Here is an 18,628-nt window from a genome sequence, read left to right on the forward strand (position 1 = left end):
ATGAAGGAAGGATCCAGGCTTTTCAAGACAAGTCGGCCACAGTCCGAGCACACCATGTCAGGGCAGTTTCCTGGGTACGGTAAGGCAGAGGTGAAAATGTAAAATTTAAAAAATGAAAAACCTTTAAAATAATGTTCCTCCACGGGTTTCAGACATAGACTGTATAAAAAATGGATCATGGACGACATAACAGCCAAACATCTCGGTCGCCCCCTGGTGGCTGGCTGAAGTAAGGTCATAAACCCCGCCCCCTGCATGTTATCGGATGGGACACAAGCCAAACTAAAAAAATCAGTGCACAGCAAATACATTTTCCCAAAAGATGATAATTGATTTTTTTATACAGTCTATGATTATGGAGGGTTAGGGACAAATAGCAGGCTTTTTATAGTTCAAGGTTTAAAAAGTTGCTCTTTCCCCTTTTAAGGAGGTATGAAGTGTCTTATGAAATCTCTTTAAACTCATTATTATATTCCTGACTGAGCTTTCTGTGTTTTCCTTCCTTCTGCAAATGTCTGTATCAACTTTAAGTCACACTGACACACACATGATGCTATATAAAATAAGCTGACATAAAACTTTTTTTTCAAATAAGGATCATTTCTTAAAGCCCTGGTGTCCCCCCATCCTAGATCAGTGTAATAAAAGACAAAATATATACATACACTAATAATAAATGTACAGCCAACACAAATATATTCGCAGCCAATCTTATATCAAGCAGTCATCCTCTGATGTTTCAACATCCTGAGAGCTGCAGAGTTGTAACCTGGTTTTGTGTCTTTGAATTTAAGATTGGGCAAGAATATCAATCTTTAATTGAATAGAACTATATAAATGAATGAATTAATGAATACATAAATAAACAAATAAATAAAATCCAGAATCACACACTTTAGCGAAATTGTACTGTGGATTTATGCACCCAGTCTAGAAAGAAGTGTTGGGTTCAAATATTAATTTATTCTATAGGCTGCACCATAGGACAACAAAATATTCTTGTGGGAAGAGAGAAAAAGATCTTCATTCTGTTTTATTCAGTCAGTAATTTAATTAGTTTCCTACAAGCTCCATATGTGACAGCAGAGTTAACATTAATGTCCAAAATATTTTTTTCTATTCAGAGAATAAATTAATCATTGTTTTATCCACTGTATATTATATGTATATTTCCACATTTAATCATTGTTATTTAAAATACCATCACAAGATATAAAACCATGGGCATATAGGCAATTACGGCTATAAAAATGCAGGATTTCAGTTGGTTCTCCTTGTTTGCATGTTGTTTTTCCTATATGGCATTTTTCCACTCTGTTAAGTATGGAGCGTGCAGTCTCTCTTATAAACACCGTTCAAAATCAGTTGGATAGTAACCCGCTCCATCTCTCTCTCTCTCTCTCTCACACACACACACACACACACACACACACACACACACCAAAAATGTAGTGGGAGACCCCAAGCATACAATCCACCGTACTCGATCAGGTATACAGGTGCATGTGCAATTTAATTATGTATGCACATTTCGGATTACAAGCTCAGTTTGATCCCTGCTTACCAATATCAGACAAGTCTACCAGCAGACAGGGTAAAATGCAGGTGCAAGCGTCGTCGGTAACCGCAGTTAGTTGTTTTCCAGACAACTAAAGCGGAATAGTGTCAGTGTCGAAGTTGAAAAGAGCCACATCTGGTCAGCACACAGCTGTGGGGAAATGTGGAGGGATTGCATAGCAGAACGCCGATACGGTAGCAGGAGCATATACTGTAATCCGCGATCTGGCTTGATGATTGTCCGAAAATGGATCTAGGATCACATTAGTAGAAGCCAAGGCAGGAAAATAAGGCAAGTTGTCTGAGAGAGCGGCAGACGTGGTTTCAGAACCACTCCCACAACAGAATCCCTGGTTGAGCTGCGGCTACCCTGGCATGATTGGGCTGTGGGAACAGACTGAATTCAGATCAAAATTACCAAAACTGTGTCCAACAATGGATTTAGTGACGTTAGGATTTTTGACATTCCACTTCGACGTAACACTTGCACTGCTGCGCGAAAGCCCCGCCCCTTTCACCATCAACAACTGGATTCCAGCTATTTTCGTCAACTAGCCTCGCTAGCAAGCTAGCGATGATTCGCAGTAGTCTTGAAAACTATCCAATCTTAAATGAAATGTATACGCTTTCGTTAGCTTGAATCAGACTCAGTCGACTTAGCTTGTGCCAGTATTCAGTTTCTGCTACTGAAAGAACCAACGGGAGCAGAGAGATCGCCTTGCATACCGTCCTTAGCCGCCTCTGATTTAGCTAACGGCTAACGACGTAGCTGAGGCAGAGTTATCGTTAGCTGGCTGACAGCTGGTTTGGTTAGCTGCGAGCTTTCAGCTGACGTTAACGTAACAAAGATTTATGTCGCTGAAATGATGAATCGTCTTTGACATTGGTGAGTACAATCCAGTTGTAATTATTTGGGGATACCATGGTAATTAATGTCTTGCGTTGATTCGCAAGTTGCTTGCCAGCGAGCTAACACTGACAAGCTAACCACGGCACAACCATCGGCTTGTTTGTAGCAGCAGCTACATAGTACAGGCCGGAATCAAGCTTAACTAACGTCTGTGGCTGATTACATTAGGTGCAACTTAACTAAACTCAGCTAGATTATATGTTAGTGTTCTGTTTTCAGCGATTTCACCGTTTCACTATCTAACCGAAGTTCACTGTTGTGGTTTACAGAGAGGACCGAGGCCCAATTGGTTGTCTTGTTGGCGTAACCATAGCCTTTAACCAGCAAGGTGGGTCCTGGCTGACTCCACTGTTGTCCCTTTGAAGATAAGTGGGTGAACGACAACCTTAATTTGCCGATGCCCCGCTCGGTTTGACCACACGGAGCTGCCAACATGATGCCGGTAAGTGCCACCATCCCGCCCCGCTGCATCCAGGCTGCATGCAAGAACGGCCCTGTTCCCTGGCTTCACTGTTGTGTTCCCCTTCAGTGATAGGAATGTATCTTCTGTTTTTGATGCTGCAGTGCCACAGCAACAAAAATATCATTTACACTAAACTTGAAACGAGTATTCATTCTGATGCATAATAAGTCCATGTTTTGCATCAGCAAGACACTCCCTCGTTTGTTGCTGGAGAAGGGAATTGTTCATCTTCACAGATGTTGTTTGGAGTGTCCTGTGTTGCACAAAACACAAAACGCTGTATGTGCTTGGAAACACTTTCAGGTGTAACCTGTACAGCATCATGCACACAGTAGTTTTCAATGACTTAGTTTCTCAAATAAGGTCATAGAAGACTCAGCTAGATTTAGTTTTCACTGTGGCACATTTGGAATCAAGTGGTTATTTGCATAGTCATATGGTTCCTTATCCGGGCCAGATAAAATTGGTACACATGGTTCATCAATAAAGGCATATTTACAGTTTGCATTAGCCGCTACTAATTCTAAACAAATTGCTGTCGGACTGCTTTGTTTGCCACTTTACTACTAAGAGGCAAAATGTAAGAAATGTTTGTCACAGATCGATGGATGGGGGATTTTAATGAACAGTGCATATTTAATATGAGGGTAAACATATATTTCATTTTTAGATTGGCAATCTAACCCTTATTTGCAAATTTGGTCCACAGTGAACAGTCCAAAGACATGAGCCTGCCAAGGGGTGGACATGTGGCCTTGCAGCAGCCCTTTAGCTCTTGCTGATTTAGGTCTAGTATTTTCACTGTGTGACTGAAAAAAAACCTGTGATCAGCATAGCAGATCTCACCAGCATTAGCAAAACTGGAAGAAAAGGAGCCTGTGAGAAGGTGAATTTTTATTTATTTATTTATTTTAACCTTTGTTATCTGCCCACAGTGGTAGATGTCCAGTGAGTTAGTCAGGTACTGACGCCTCTTGCACACATCCTATTCCTGTTGCTATCTTCAGCAGTTATTTTAGTAACATCCTACCTGTCCCCTTCCTCTAGTGTTTTTTATACCTATCATACCTTTCTCTGCAATCTCAGATTTTCTCTTAGGATCAGTTAAAGGACTGCCCCAGTGATTTTTGAAAGTTTTATCTGACCTTAACCCGTTTACTACAATTTCTCCCCATTTTACACTGCAACAAACCATTTAGCAAATCATGCTGGGCTACTAAAGATTTCACAACATATAATCAGCTGTATACAGCAAATTTTTCCCTGGGGACCATTTTCTGGTGGAGGGAGCGTTTCACTGCACCCAATTTCAAGTTATCAAAACACATGAGTGCTGCTGGTTTTAGGAAAACTAATGTGCTCGACTTCATTCCGTTGATGGAATACTGGTGTTGAGAAAGCTTGGAGTCTCTGAAAGTTCTTTTATATATCGTAGTGGAATGACTGGAAACCAATGGCTGAATAAAAAGTTATTATAGCTCTAAAATTGACTGTTTGCTTTAGGAAAAGATCAACAGAAACATGAAGTATATCCATTTTGTAGATATTACACTGAACATGCAAAATCACTGTTATGGTCCTTTAACGAACTCATCTGTAGACAATATGATAAACATATGACCACTGGGGTCAAAATTTTAAAGATGGTTGGCTATGGCAGCAACATATTAATATGTTAGAAATCAGATAGCAGCCATTTTGCTTCTCCTTGTGCTTTTCAACGGCATCATTAAACACACTCCTTGCAGGAAAGACTGCTTACATGTCACGCCTATTGGAGTAGTCTATATTGTTTTTCTCCCGTGCTGAGAATACAGTGATGGATTGTGGGAAAAGGGGGTTGGAGCCCTTTGGCCCTCAGGGAGATTACCTAGACAGAGGAAAAGGAATGTGAACTCACATACAGGATAAGTTTACAGGAAGGAGGTGTAGTCAGGTATGAAAAGATTAACTTGCACTGAGCTGTCATGCTTGATTTGAAAAATCGATGTCCCATCTGTATTTGCCAATCTCTTAATAAATGAATGTGCCTCGGTTTTATGGTCAACCTCTTGTGCTCAGTTTTGCAAATGGTTTCATTATAGCCAGAAACATAATTTCAGTGAGTTTTCCAGAATACTCAGTACCGGAGAGGAAACTCCATATTCGCTGCAACTGTTCAGTGTGCACAGGATTGAGTGCAGCGGTGGTCTCAGCGGACATTTGTACCCTGTGGCACCACCAGGCTATCAGAGTCAAAGAGCCAGTGGAGCAGAGAGCAGCCCTGGACTTTGTTCTCGCGTGACTCCAGCAGCCAATGAGAGCACGGCACATCTAGGTCTGTATGGCTGCGCCGGCTAATACTCTGTTGTTAAGGGGAACTTTTGAGCCGAGTAGATTGTCAAGTGGCATCAGTCTCACACGGTGGAGCTGGGCACAGCCTGGCTTACAGGAGAAGTAAACATTGTATTTTAGCTCACTTGTTTTTGGAGGAATGCTAACACGAGGTGCCGTCAGCAAAGCCAGCATGATTTTAGCTTAAAACACTCGCAATTAAAAAATAAAAAGGCCTTAGTTTTAATGGATATGACTCTTGTGGTCACAGCTTTTTGCAAAACTCACCCCTTAACGGATTAAAAGAGTCATCTGTTGATTTATTTAACATCTCCCCTCTGCTTAAGCCCTCCTAGTTCTCTCCCATTGGTTAAAGAATTATGTATTATTAACTAGACTTTCCGTAATGCCTCCCTCTAATGTGCATTAGTCAGCTTTCACTCAATGTGGCAGGTGTTTGTTTTCTTTTTTCTTTTTTCTTTTCTTTTTTTGAGAGGAAATGGAATCTTGTTGGAGTCAATTACTTTTCCATGACTCAGACCACACTTTGTGTTTTCAGGAGGAAAACACAAAAAATGCCTCTAACAAAATGTGAAATATTTATTGTGTTAGCTTATTTTGTAGACTTACAGTACACAAGAGTATTGTCAATTCAGATTTCAGGAGCCCTGGATTGTAAAGGTTTGGGGTTTTGCTCACAACCTTCGTCACGCCATACCCTCATCTGCCCTGCAAATGGATCAGTGCCATTTTAGCCAGCACAGCAGTGTTTAACCTTCATTCATTTCTGACAGCTGCCCACTTTATAAAGTGGCTGGATCACACCGCGCTTTTCCAAATTTTCATTGAAAACCTCGTCATGTCTCAAAGACTGGCTGACAGGGACAAGCTTCCGCTCTTGCACAGTTTTCCCGAATGTGGTTGTGTCCAAACGCTAGATGATGAAACACAAAGCAATATTTAGTTTCATACTGATGACTGTTGCTTTTACCAGAATGCCTGATACCAGAACACCTGATCATCAAACCGTTCAGTCTGTTTGTTTTACTGATTTTTATGCAAGTTCTTTGTCCCAAACGGTGAGACTACATAAACCTGGGGATTAAATTTCACCTACTTTCAGTCTGGTGATTACAATCTATGGCGCTGTTCACTGTAACCCTTTCAAAGCTTTTCAAATGGCTTGTAAAATAAGAACAAAAATGTTATCAGATAAACTTTGGCTCACAGGAAATAGTATTGTGTTAGACTTTTTTTTCTTTCTTTCCTTGAATACTCTTTGCAAAGCAGTGGTGATGTGAGGGAGAGGAGCAGTGAGAAATGAGGCCTGTTTGAATCATCCTGCCTGGGAACAGGTCAGCTGAGCATCCCTCCCTCCCACCCTCACAACATAAATGACAAACGCCCCGATCTCCACTCGGTGCCCATTGTAGCATCATACACAGTCATAAGAGACCAGATGCAGCATCATTCTCTTAAATTTATCTTGGATTTTCTCTTTGAAAATTTTCAGGTACAGTATGATTAATAGTAATCCAGAACACCAGTAACCAATATTTATTAAATTACATTATCAAAATTTACTGTATTAGAAGCACCAACGCAAACCTTGCTTTGAATTAACAAATGTTTGATTAACATAATATGTTAATAAAAAAAAAGGCAGGAAAAAACAAAAATGAGCAAAAATATATTTAAAGGTCAGATTGGTGATGCTGGAGCAGATTTCTTGTGTTGAAATGCTTGTGAAAGGTGTCTGAACCCAGTACAGCTGAAATGTAAATTGTAATCCTTCTGTCCTTAAGGCAGGTCAGGCAGGGCAACATGTCGCAACTTAGTGTTTATGTCTTATAAAGCTAAATTAAATGCAAATCCAGTGAAAAGAGAAATGACGCTTTTGCTTTTCGCTGTTTTTGGAGAGGCGGCATTTGAGTTGTTTTCGTAGCGGCCATCCTGCAAATCAAAACTACCACACTGATCACTGAAAGATTCTGTATATCAGCCCCAATTATTGAATGGGACTGATCATTTGTTGATCCCTAATTTTCTCATTGTTCTGGTAAGAAAAGGCTAGCATTTGTCATTAGCTGTTACCACCCCCTAAACACCATAAAAGGGCAGCTGTTGTGCTGTGTGCAAAATACTCTCCCATATCTCATTCTCAGGCAGATTCCTAAGATCTGAAACCGATCTAAAATGTGAAAACACCAGCCTGACATTTCGGCGTGGATGGAGGAAACAGTGGCCAAAGGTTGTCATGTGATCTAGCGAATGGCTCTGTGTTGTGGAGCAGAAGTTGCATAGGCACGTGCAGTCGCCATCTCGGTGTTATCTGCTGTTTCAGTGTGGCGACAGGCTTTTGGAAAACGGTGTGAGCCAGTTTGGATAAGAGCGTGTACCTCTTGTCAAGGCTGAGTCCTGACCGCAGTGTCCTGGGTTCGAATCCAACCCCACAGCCTTTGCTGCAGGTCATTCCCTCTCTCTCCCCTGCCTTCCCCATCTCTCTCTACTGTGACTGTCAAATAAAGCAGAAATGCCCAAAAAAAAAAAAAACTTAACAAAAAAAAAAAAAAGAATATGCAGTGTGCTATAGCGTGGGTGGAGGGCCAAAACATTGTTTTTGGATTTAGCAAAAATAAGAAAACACTCAATTCTAGATAACAATGGACTAACAAAATCAGTGGATATGGACAAAATAAGGAAATTTGCCCACACACAGCTTCCTGTGTTTGGTGCCTGTTTGTTTTTACCTGCTCACAACCAGCATGCAGGAGTGATATTCTCTCTGTTTCCATATCCATAGACCTGAGCCAATCACAGCAGCCGACAAACTAGCCTCATTAGCAGAGATCATGGGTATTAATGCCACGGGCACACGTCAGGCACACTTTTCCAATGGAGGGTCTTCCTGGCAACCCCAGCCCCACCCCCCATCAAATATACTCTCTTTTTCTGTCTGTCTCTCTCTCTCTCTCTCTCTCTCTCTCTCTCCCTCTCTCTTCCCCCCCTCCCTCTCCGGAATACACACACAGCCAGCGTTTTTCCTCCGAAGTCTCCTCTGCAGCGCTTTTCTGTGCCTCCACGCACTGCTGTCTGTGTTGGATGTCTGCTCGGGATGGCGTAGTAATTAAAGTCTCATGCCTGTTAAGGCGGGAGTACTATGATGAAGAGGTTTGTGACTATAGTGTTGCGCGGCCTCGTTAGCCTTTCCAAGGAGCACCCCATTTGGGCAAAGGAGCACCAGCGGCCACCAAAGCAGGACAACAGGAGGAAACAGAGGGCAATCAAGAGAGCCAAGAATATGGGAAGACGCAACTTTGTGAGGGGGGTTCGTAATCGTCGAAGGAGTTTTTCTTCTCCAGGCATTTGCTGAATATGTGCTCATATATTTTGTCACTTTTTGTTAGTTTGGTGGTGTGATGAGAGTATATCTTATTGGCTTTCTGTGTGTGAGCTCTGCACTGCACATAATGTTGCCTTATTGGTTGAGTATGGTTGATTAATCAGGTGTACTGGAGGTCAGTTTTGACATGTTTTGAAGGACATATGATATATGCCTATGCCATTATACCAATCATCTAAGTGACTTGACTATGGAATTTCAGCTTACAATGGGCTGATTGCTCCCTTCTACTTTCTTGTTAAATTGGAAAGTCTAATTTCTTAAAACTCATTTTCTCAGAAGAACGGTCATCATACCTGCAATTCTTTTCTGTTTTCTGACTTATGTTATTGCTAATCTCATTGTGATGAAATATTATTATGTGTTAGCTTGTTTTTGTCTCGCTACCAAGCTGTATCTTATTATATTGCTGGTAACACTCCAATACTCCCTGGGGATTAACAAAGTAATTATCTATCTATCGAACCCTTCACAGAACTACAATTCCAAACATACCTACTAAGCCTAACACATATCTCCCCTAATTTAATTTTTTTTCTTTTTCTCTCTTGCAGTTCAGAACAGATGGCATTGTCCTTAGCCATGTTTCACTATGTACAAATGTGCAGAATACTTATAAAATGTCCAGTGGAAAATGATTACACACTAATTATGGTTATGCTGTGTAAAACGTGACGGTGAAGCCTTTGTCTGCATCCAGGCTACCATTTTGTCATGCTATGGTTTGAATTTGCTAAAATCATGATCATTATGATTAATCATCATGATTAGCTCTTCTGAGTGAACTGAAGAAGCGGAGCATTAATTGTATAGCCTGTTGCAGAGAAATGTCAGTCAAGCCTACCATTACATCATCACCCCTAGGAATTACAGATGTGAGAATATCACACTAATACACCCTGGAGGCAACCAGTTTTGGCCCATCAGTATTATTAATGCACCATGGATACAGACGTCCACTAAATTCTTCATTACTAAAATATACAGGCTAATTAATTTCATATTTATATGATGAATTAATTACAATTATTTGAGTCTCTAAAAATTAAAACTTATCATTTTAGATCAAACAGGGTTGTCAGTCTAGGGTCCTGACCCTCAAGGAACTCAGCTCTCCAGAAAATATTCTACTATACATTATATTATTATATATTTATGATTGTGTCTTTTCAATTTTTTCAAAAAAATCCATTTTTTTCTTGTGAAATACTGAAAAGCTTTCAGTTTCTTAGACTTCTTTTGTGTTGATTAATCAAATGAAACAGCCTAAAAAAGGAAAATCATTCCTTTGCCTGCTCACTGCTCTGATAAGCAGCCGCTGACAGGGCAACGGCAAGTAGGTATTGCTTAGTTTAAGGTGTCCCGAGTCAAAAAGGTTGATTAAGCTCTGGTGTAGTGGGTTGGATTTGATCCCATGTGAAGGTGAAATTGTTTCTTTTTTGCAGCTTTTCTTAACATTTGACATTTTACTCAAATAAGCCCACACATAAACACTTACTTAATGAGCTTTGAAGGCTTTCAGAAGACGTGAGGAGTGTGGAGGAGTTTAAACACTACCAATACCTGAGAAGTTCACCCTGTAATTTGATAGTTAGTCGAACTTGTGCTCATTCGAAGCCCCCAGCAAAACTCTGTTCAAACACTGATAAAATAGGTTTTTTACTCTGTTTTGAAGGACACTCAAACTCTTTGTCATCAATTTATTCTCCACTGTGATGCTCTGCACCTTTATTCTGTGCCTGGTTTTCTTTTTTGACACACAAATAGAAGTGAGGGAATGGAACGGAAGGCACACCTCTAACCCCTGGAGGGCTTCGTGCCACAGAAAACAATGAAAATCTGCCTGCCAGTGCATAAAAAAGACACTGCGTGATCGTGCCCAAAGGCAGAAAAGGGAGCAGTTGTTTTCGTGCCCGTCTTAATCCATCTGGCATATTCTCACGTTCCTTGAACCAGATTACAAGGGCATAATGAGTCAAGACAAAGTTAAATTCTGCTTGTCTAATCAAAGGCAAGAGGGAAACCTCTTAAGACTGTTTCTAGCCACAACCATTTAAACTAGAGGACACATTTTCTCATATCATGCGGTTTGCATTCTGTCAAATACGCTACATTGAGCATCCTTCACCATAAAGTGTTTGTACTTGATGGCATAACAGAATGCTAAGTAGAGTCTGATCTTCCATAATATTCCGCACATAGAAATAGAATTAAGAATTAGCATGGGCATGTCAGCGTGTTTCCATGTGGTTGTCTCTTGTCAAGACAGTACTTTTACACATTATGTCTGACAGCATCGGCACAAGTTTGTTCAGGTCAGGGTAGTGAGCTGAAGAGTCAGGCTGAGCTAGTTCGATGCACGGCAAAGGGCATGCACATTTTGTTGTCACAGGACTAAAAAACAGAATAAAAGAAACCAGTAATGTTATCTTGAGCTAGCATGGTAGTTGCTGCTGTCTCTGTGCTGCAGTTTGGGTTCAGTTACCGTCAGTATGCTGGTGGCCTGTCGCTGTGGCAGTCTGAGCCACTGCGACATCTTGTAACCAAAATCAGATGGTTTATATCTTTGTTCAAATCACCAGTGTCTATCTTCCATTACCAACAAAGTATAAAAAGTAGTAAAGCTAATCAGTTGAAGCTGGATGCCTGTTGGCCCAGTAGCAGCAATCCTGCCAAAGTCCTGGGCACCTGAGGACAGGAGGCTGAAGGTGCTCTGTAGCTGCATCACTTCACTATACAAAGTGTGAGCAGTTTGTGTCCTCATCTTCCCCTCTGCTGCTGCCTCCAGTTTGTCTTAGTCTATGGCTGAGCAATAAATCAATATTATATCTAGACTAGATGTGGTCTGATTTTCAGTATTGTAATAATGTGATTGTGACATGTGTTTTCCTGGTTTTTAAGGCTGCAATACAGGAAAGGGATGCACTTTTTGGAGGTTATGAGACTTTTAGCTGTTGCCTCTACTTGCCTGGTCATCATATCCACCAGAGCTATGGCAATATGGACAAAATCAAATATCACAATATCTTTGACTTTTGCTAAATGTGTATTTAACGTTGTAACATGAATATGCTCATCAAGCAGATAAAGAAGAATAAAACAACAGCTACAACAATCTTATAAGTTCAGCAAATTGCATTTCTTTACTGTAATGCAGCTAGGAAAAGACATCACTTTTGCCATATCAGGATATCTGAAATAGGGATGGAGAAAATGGAAAATTTTCTTGGTCGACCACCGGGCCTCATTAATCGGTTTATTTTGGTTAACTGAGAATATTATTTGACTGTCTGTAAAGTTTACAGAATTATGTAATTTACGCATGTTGCTTACCGTGGTGTAGAAGAAATCTCTCTCTCCTCTTGAAAATATTGTCTCCAGATCCCTCGATGAGTCTGCTTGGTGGTTTTATGACTCTTGCAGACTTGCATGACATACTTTGTTCAAAACTATACATGATCACCATAAGCTTGGCTCGTTTCTCCGGTCGAGCTGAGCTCTGTGCGTAATGACGTAATCCAAGCCCGGCACAGCGCCCTGTCGCCATGTTTACCGTATTAAACTGTATGTGGGTTCATGAGCAACTTCTTAGCTTTCAGGAACAGTTGGAATTTTTTTGATAGAGCAAACTTCACGGAAGTTACAGTATTTACAATATGACATGCGCATTTGTGTTGGCGACGACATGTTCGGCCTTAAAATTAACTGACAAGATTATTCGATTAAAGTTGAAACGGTCAACAACCGGTCAAACAGCCACTGGTTAGCATCCCTAATCTGAAATGCCAGACGAAATCTAGTTTCGTATCACAATATTGATAGCATATTGATGTATTTTCCAGCCCTAACATCCACACTACTAATGATTGTTGATCACAAATCCTGTGTAAATATCTTATGAATGCACCAATTGTCATCCCTACTTTATTGCCTACACTATTGCCAATCCCTGCTTAATTGCCACTTCTTACCTCCAAATTCCACGTGTTACGCTTGTTCGTGCCATGCTACAGTAGGCTCTAGTCATAGTAAACAGTCGGGCCCAGGCCTGCCAGTGGCTCAGACCTATCATGTTAACTAAGGACAGTCCAAGCTGGTGGACACTAGTAATATGTTGTGTCAGCACACAGGGCTTTGTACAAAAATTTAGCCCATAGACTGAATTCAGGGAAGAATGCCTAATGACTGGCACATGGTGAAGTGTGGCAACAGTTTTACTCTCAAATACATGATGACATTGGCTCATTTGTTGCATATGTCTTTATATTTCCGTTTATTTTTATACAGAGCACATTCTTTAATATTTTCACTCATTTATTTGTTGCTCTTATTTGCACTCTGTGTTGTCAGTTAATGTGTTTTCATACTATTCACTCATGTTTGTACCGATGTTGTAATGTTATTTCATCTTTTTTTTTTCTGTCTGTGCTGTATGTTACTTTCTGCTGCAACAACCCCATGAGGAGTGTCAAAGCCTCATCTGATCTGATCTGACCTATACATCTGTCTCAGTCTCCTCACTGTCTTCATCCCTCTTTCAGATGATATTGACGGTGTACCTCAGTGATGGGGAACAGGCCGTGACCGAGGTCCCCATCACCCCGGAGACAACGTGCCGCGATGTCGTCGAGTTCTGCAAGGAGCCTGGCGAGAGTGGCTGCCACCTGGCTGAGGTCTGGCGAGGCAACGGTAAGACCTGTGTGGAATTGTGCTGCATAAGCAATTTATTTGTATTAGCTAGAATGTAAATAAAAATTGCCCAAGATTCAGAACTGGGAGTGCTTGCTTTGTTCAGCTGAGGAGGAAGAAGTTGAAGTCGTGTCCAAAAAAAAAAAAAAAAAAAAAGTCAAGGTTCTCATACGGTACCATTAAACTGACACTTCAAATGCACAGGAAATTTTATTTTAATGAGAGGAAAGTCTCAAGACAGTGCCCTGTAGACTTCCTTGCTAATAAAAAACCAGCCCTCTTTTGCATTACTATCTTTGTGAAGGGGAATCATGAACAAATTGAAGGGAATACAGAGACTTACATTTATAAAACTACTTTTCTCATCACTTATGGGAGGTATGCATGTCTTACACTCATAGAAGCATCAAGCTATGGTCGAACTGACTCAGAGAATACATTTGTTGTAGGTTTACGTGCTGCTATAGTCTGCAGCGCTATGTCACCAACGCTGAAATGTCACAGCAGACTCCACTTTGTCAAAACAATTGCTCCCATCACCGGCGTTGCAGCTGACACACCCGTGTCATCAGCGTTTTTGCGGAGGGGCCACTCCCCTGATGAAAAACAACATCCAGCCAAGGGCTTTATTAACCCAGGTTATGTAATCACGTTTAGCCGGTGCCTGACAATGCAACTGTCTGCCCCCCAACCTCGCAAAACCTCTCTCACTCTGTCCACATGTGGACAAGAGAGACAGCCTCTACAAATGCACCAAAATTATTTCCTGGAATAGCTGTGCTTTATTTCCAGCGTATGTGAAGTTAGGGCAAAAAAAAAAAAATTGTTTGGAGAAAAAGAGAGTTTTTACTTTTTGGCTTGCACATCCCCATCGCTGGAATGTCAACCTTTTTGTTTTAGCAGTGATACAATACACATCACACTCCATTATTGATATTATGATACAGGGAGTGATAAAAACAATAGGATTTGATAGGTTTTTGTTGTAATACTATATAGCAATACAATACACCTTGCATTGCAAGGTTGGTAATATGATACAAGGATAGCACTCCTTTGCTGAAAAGCATTCGTTTCAACTCACTGCTGACATGATAGGCTCAATACCTACATTTAAAATGAAACCTATGAAAATGAACACATTTTAGATAAAACGTGGAGTAAAACTTGATTTCAAAAAAGGAAAATAGTTAACTGAAACAGTTGATCTTGTAGATATTGTATGATTGTACAAGCAGCAGTTAGTTTTACTACTTAGGGACCAGGGAGGTACATTTGTAGTGGTTTGACTTTATCTCGGTGTCATCCAGATCAGAGCCTGCTAACAGTGATTTCAGGATCAAAGAATGCATGTACTCATTGACATATAACCATCACATGAATGCTGAAAACACAGTCAAGCCACAAATGCTCTGGAAAATGTTATTTGTAATATTGCTTGTATGAATGTAGCACATGAGCTAAAACATACAAAAACACCAGTATGGACCTGTTATACTGGTTGCATCTGTAAGGGTTCTGATCAGTCTTCTATCCTTTTTTTCTTGTTTTCACTCTCCCTGCAGAGCGAGCGATTCCATTCGAGCACATGATGTATGAACATCTGCAAAAATGGGGCCCTCGGAAACAGGAAGTGAAATTCTTCCTCCGGCACGAAGATTCACCAGCTGAGAGCAGCGATCAAGGTGGGCGTGGACATTCTGTTATCAGTTGTCAGTGTCGCATCGCTCAGAATTATCGTCATCCCAGATGAGATTAAAATGCTGTGTAAGGTGAAAAAAAGCTAAATCAAAGGTCTCTTTTATGGTGATATTACAGAAGCTGCAATTTAGGTTCATAATGGGGCATAATGGGATAAGTGGTTGCCCCGTCAGACGGCTGTTATTAACATGCATCGTGAGTGATTAGCTGTATTTAGGTAGTGCTTAGCCACAGAAAAGGCCAGGTGTAAAGCGCACCCAAGATGTATTGAAGTTTCGATCGTCAGCGGCACCTTTGCACACGATCAGAGAGTCATTTGGCCACATTAAAGGGAAAATGTAAATGTGTTTACCTAAAACCAAACCATATGCAACAACTACATAATTGGAAATCTGCATACACAAGTTAATGTAATGCAGAGGTATGCACAAAGAGTTAGTAGGGATATGAAAAATAATTTACAGCTGTTGAAGTACTAAAATATAAAAACAGATTCTGCTTGATTGATCAGTTTGGTCTGCTGAAAGTATTAATAGTGATGCCAGCATCCAGACACAATCTGGACATGGGAGGCTTGCTGTTGTCATGTATACAGGGACCCTGGATCTGAGCTAAGTGGAATGTAAATATGCGACATGACTACTCAGGCTGGGTTGCACCAACAAGGATTCATTTTAAAACCAGATTAAATCACAGTTTACTGTCAAATACTGTTGCACCAAACTCTAAAACTGGTTTAAAATGAAGAAGGGTTCAATTTAAACCTTTCTTTAAAACTCAGTTTAGTTTTTATGCTAAAAACCAAAACTCTAATTTAAAGTATGATTTGGTATTTAAATTTGAAATCTGCGCAAATTCACTTGATTTCTTTTGAAAACACGGGGACAAAAGGCAATTAGCAAATCAGCAAAAACAACCTGAAAACGAGCAAGAAATTAGTAAATAGGTACAAGACAGATATCAGAAAATGACTTAATGCTTGTGAAAGGCTATTTAATTTCCCTATAAATCAAAAACTTGGATAAACCAGGGTTACTTTTTAATTTTGCAAATGCACTCTACTCAATTTTAAATCTCGATTTTTAAACCTTTATCAGAACTGGACTGTATTCTGTATTTTCCAAGTAAAATTTTAAAAATGTATGAAAGAGGTCACATTTCACTAGGGCTCTCTTATCAGGGAAAACAAGTTTGAGTTGGGTAGCTGTTGTCAGCAGTGGTTGTCTCAGTTCTTATTCTTTGGAATACTCTGTCATGCACAATCATGCCATTGAACTTCAAAACTATCCCTGACATTGGTACTTGCCTCTGAAATTACACTTGTGTGTGTGTGCATGCTCGCCTCTCTCTCTCTGCACGTCTCCGTGCCCTGTGTTTGTGATTGTGACTGTGTTCCATCGCAGGGAGTCAGCAATCGCAAGACCAGAGCAGCCGTAGAAGTGGAAACACTGGAGAGAAGCACAACGAGAACGGGGTAAGGCTCGATAAGCAGTACCGATGTACTGTTACAACTGACATGTGCTTTTCTTTGCAGTTGGATCTGTCTTTTTAAAGATAAATTAGGGATGTAATGTAAGTTCATGACATGAAATATCACTTGCAGTGGAAGAAATTACACTCAGGATGGTCTTGTATCTTTTGGATTGTTGGATCACCAGCGAAATCAAAGAGAGCAAGTTTTAGCTGCAGACATGGCTCTGGTGAACCCAGTCAAGCTCACTGCATAGATAGATGACCAGATGCACACAGATTTATCATGTATGGTGGGTGGCATCGTAGTGGAAAAACTCAGTTCATCGCTGTAGTGTCTGTTGCGTTTGAGTCTTATATGTGATTTCAGCGGTTTTGAGACAGAGCTATCTCTCTTTGCACAAGAAATTTCTCTGGTTATGTTTTTTCTTTTTTCTTTTTTTTGTTTGTTAAAATGTAACTCACAGAACACTGTAATCACCCTGTTTTTGATTTGGACTTATGTGTTAAAATTATATATTTCCTTCATTCAAATTTTTGTAAAAATATTGTGTAATACCAGATGTTTAGCTGAATGCGGTTAGCTCCCTGTAAATGATGGTGTATCTGGACATGCGGCTGGGCCAGCTAATACAGTTAGAAGAACAGAAGTCATGCCTCATCCATCACTAAAATACTGCGTACTGCACCACAAAAATAAGAAGCAACATAACCCTGCACAACTACAGAATAAACATTTTTTGTGGGTAAACTATGAAATTCATTAGACAGTTTCGACTAGAATTTTGGAGCACACACTAGGCCTGGGCAATGTATTGATATTATATCGATATTGTTATTTGAGGCTCCTTTGGGATTTGAGGTATCATAATATCGTGACATGGCGTAAGTGTGGTCTTTTCCTGGTTTTAAAGGCCGCATTACACTAAAGAGATGCACTTTCTGCACTTATCAGACTCTCCTTGTTTATCAAAAAGTTCTTATGTAAATATCTTATAAAAGTCCAGTTGCCATCCCTACAGTATCATTGCATTATCTGTACCGCAGTATCCTATTAAAAGAATTGTGATATTTTTGTTTTGTGACCATATTGCCCAGCTCTAGTAGACAGGATCAAAAAGTGTCATGCAGGGTAGACAGTTTCAGCAAATAATTACATGATGTGACACCAAACTATGGCTCTTGGCACTTTTGATCTGCACCAGAAGTTTGATTTCATGCTCTTTGGAAACAATGTGCTGGTACCCCAGGATGCACGCTAGGTAAAAAAGTTCAGAAAAGATGTGATCCGCTGCTCTACAGCAGTGAAATGTATCAAAATAAACTAAAGGATACTTTGTGGTGTGCGTCATCCACAGGAATAAATTGCCCATAGATATTCTGTGGTTGTTGATGCCCTTAATTTCACAATGATATATTTAGAGAAAATCCTACATGGGTCAGAGCTTAAGCGCTGTAGTGCTTCAGTTATAATCCCATCGTCACAAGGACAAAATTGTCAATATTTGTGGATATATATGGATTTTGATATCAAGCTGGTGTGTAGAGAGTGGCTACTTGTGCTCTAGTGTTGTTGGACTCTTTGGCTTCCTGACGGTGCCAATATTTCCCTGTCAGGTGTACCCACTGTGGTGCATGTACAGCTCTGTGGCTTCAGGATGTGTAGAGCAGGAGATGTGAATGACTCTGATAAGAGCAGCCTCTGGCATGGCGTCCTCTCTCTCTGCTACCATCTGTCCCAGATTCCACAATGGGAAAGTGTCGCGGCCGAGGGATCGGAACTAATTCAACCTTAAGGGGGAGGGAACAATCCAGGGCAGCGAGAGATGGAAGTATTGTGGGTTTTGTCTTCTAAAATATTACAGCATAAGAGCACCCAGCAGCTATTCCTTCTTTTTTAAAAATCAAAATCCAAAGCTTAGTCTCTGTGTCTCAGATAAAGGAAATATTATGAGGCACTGCTTTATATAAACACAGTGATGTCTACAAATGCTGATATTTATTTCAGTATCTTGGTATTTAAAGAAATTGACTATCCATCATCTTTCCAACAGTAAGCAAAGTCATAACCGCTACATCATAGCAAGGCTAACAAGGGCTACTCTGCCATCACTATACCTTC

The 18,628-nt window shown here is 40.4% G+C and overlaps 1 protein-coding gene across 4 annotated transcripts in view; it reads left to right on the forward strand.

Annotated features, from left to right (window-relative positions):
• The window catches only part of ppp1r13bb (protein phosphatase 1, regulatory subunit 13Bb), a 39,453-nt gene continuing 20,825 nt past the window's right edge, over window positions 1-18,628 (forward strand). For 2 of the 4 annotated variants that reach the window (XM_030046776.1, XM_030046778.1), the window contains exons 1-5: window positions 1,826-2,443; window positions 2,737-2,909; window positions 13,188-13,335; window positions 14,901-15,020; window positions 16,440-16,510. In XM_030046776.1, the coding sequence (XP_029902636.1) occupies window positions 2,901-2,909; window positions 13,188-13,335; window positions 14,901-15,020; window positions 16,440-16,510 (348 nt within the window). In that variant the 5' untranslated portion in view covers window positions 1,826-2,443; window positions 2,737-2,900. Of the gene's footprint in view, window positions 75-1,825; window positions 2,444-2,736; window positions 2,910-13,187; window positions 13,336-14,900; window positions 15,021-16,439; window positions 16,511-18,628 lie in introns of those variants that run through there. The other 2 variants (XM_030046777.1, XM_030046779.1) reach the window with 2 other exon arrangements.

This window comes from Myripristis murdjan, chromosome 24, assembly GCF_902150065.1.
Source record: "Myripristis murdjan chromosome 24, fMyrMur1.1, whole genome shotgun sequence".
In the NCBI taxonomy this organism is placed as follows: Eukaryota; Metazoa; Chordata; class Actinopteri; order Holocentriformes; family Holocentridae; genus Myripristis; species Myripristis murdjan.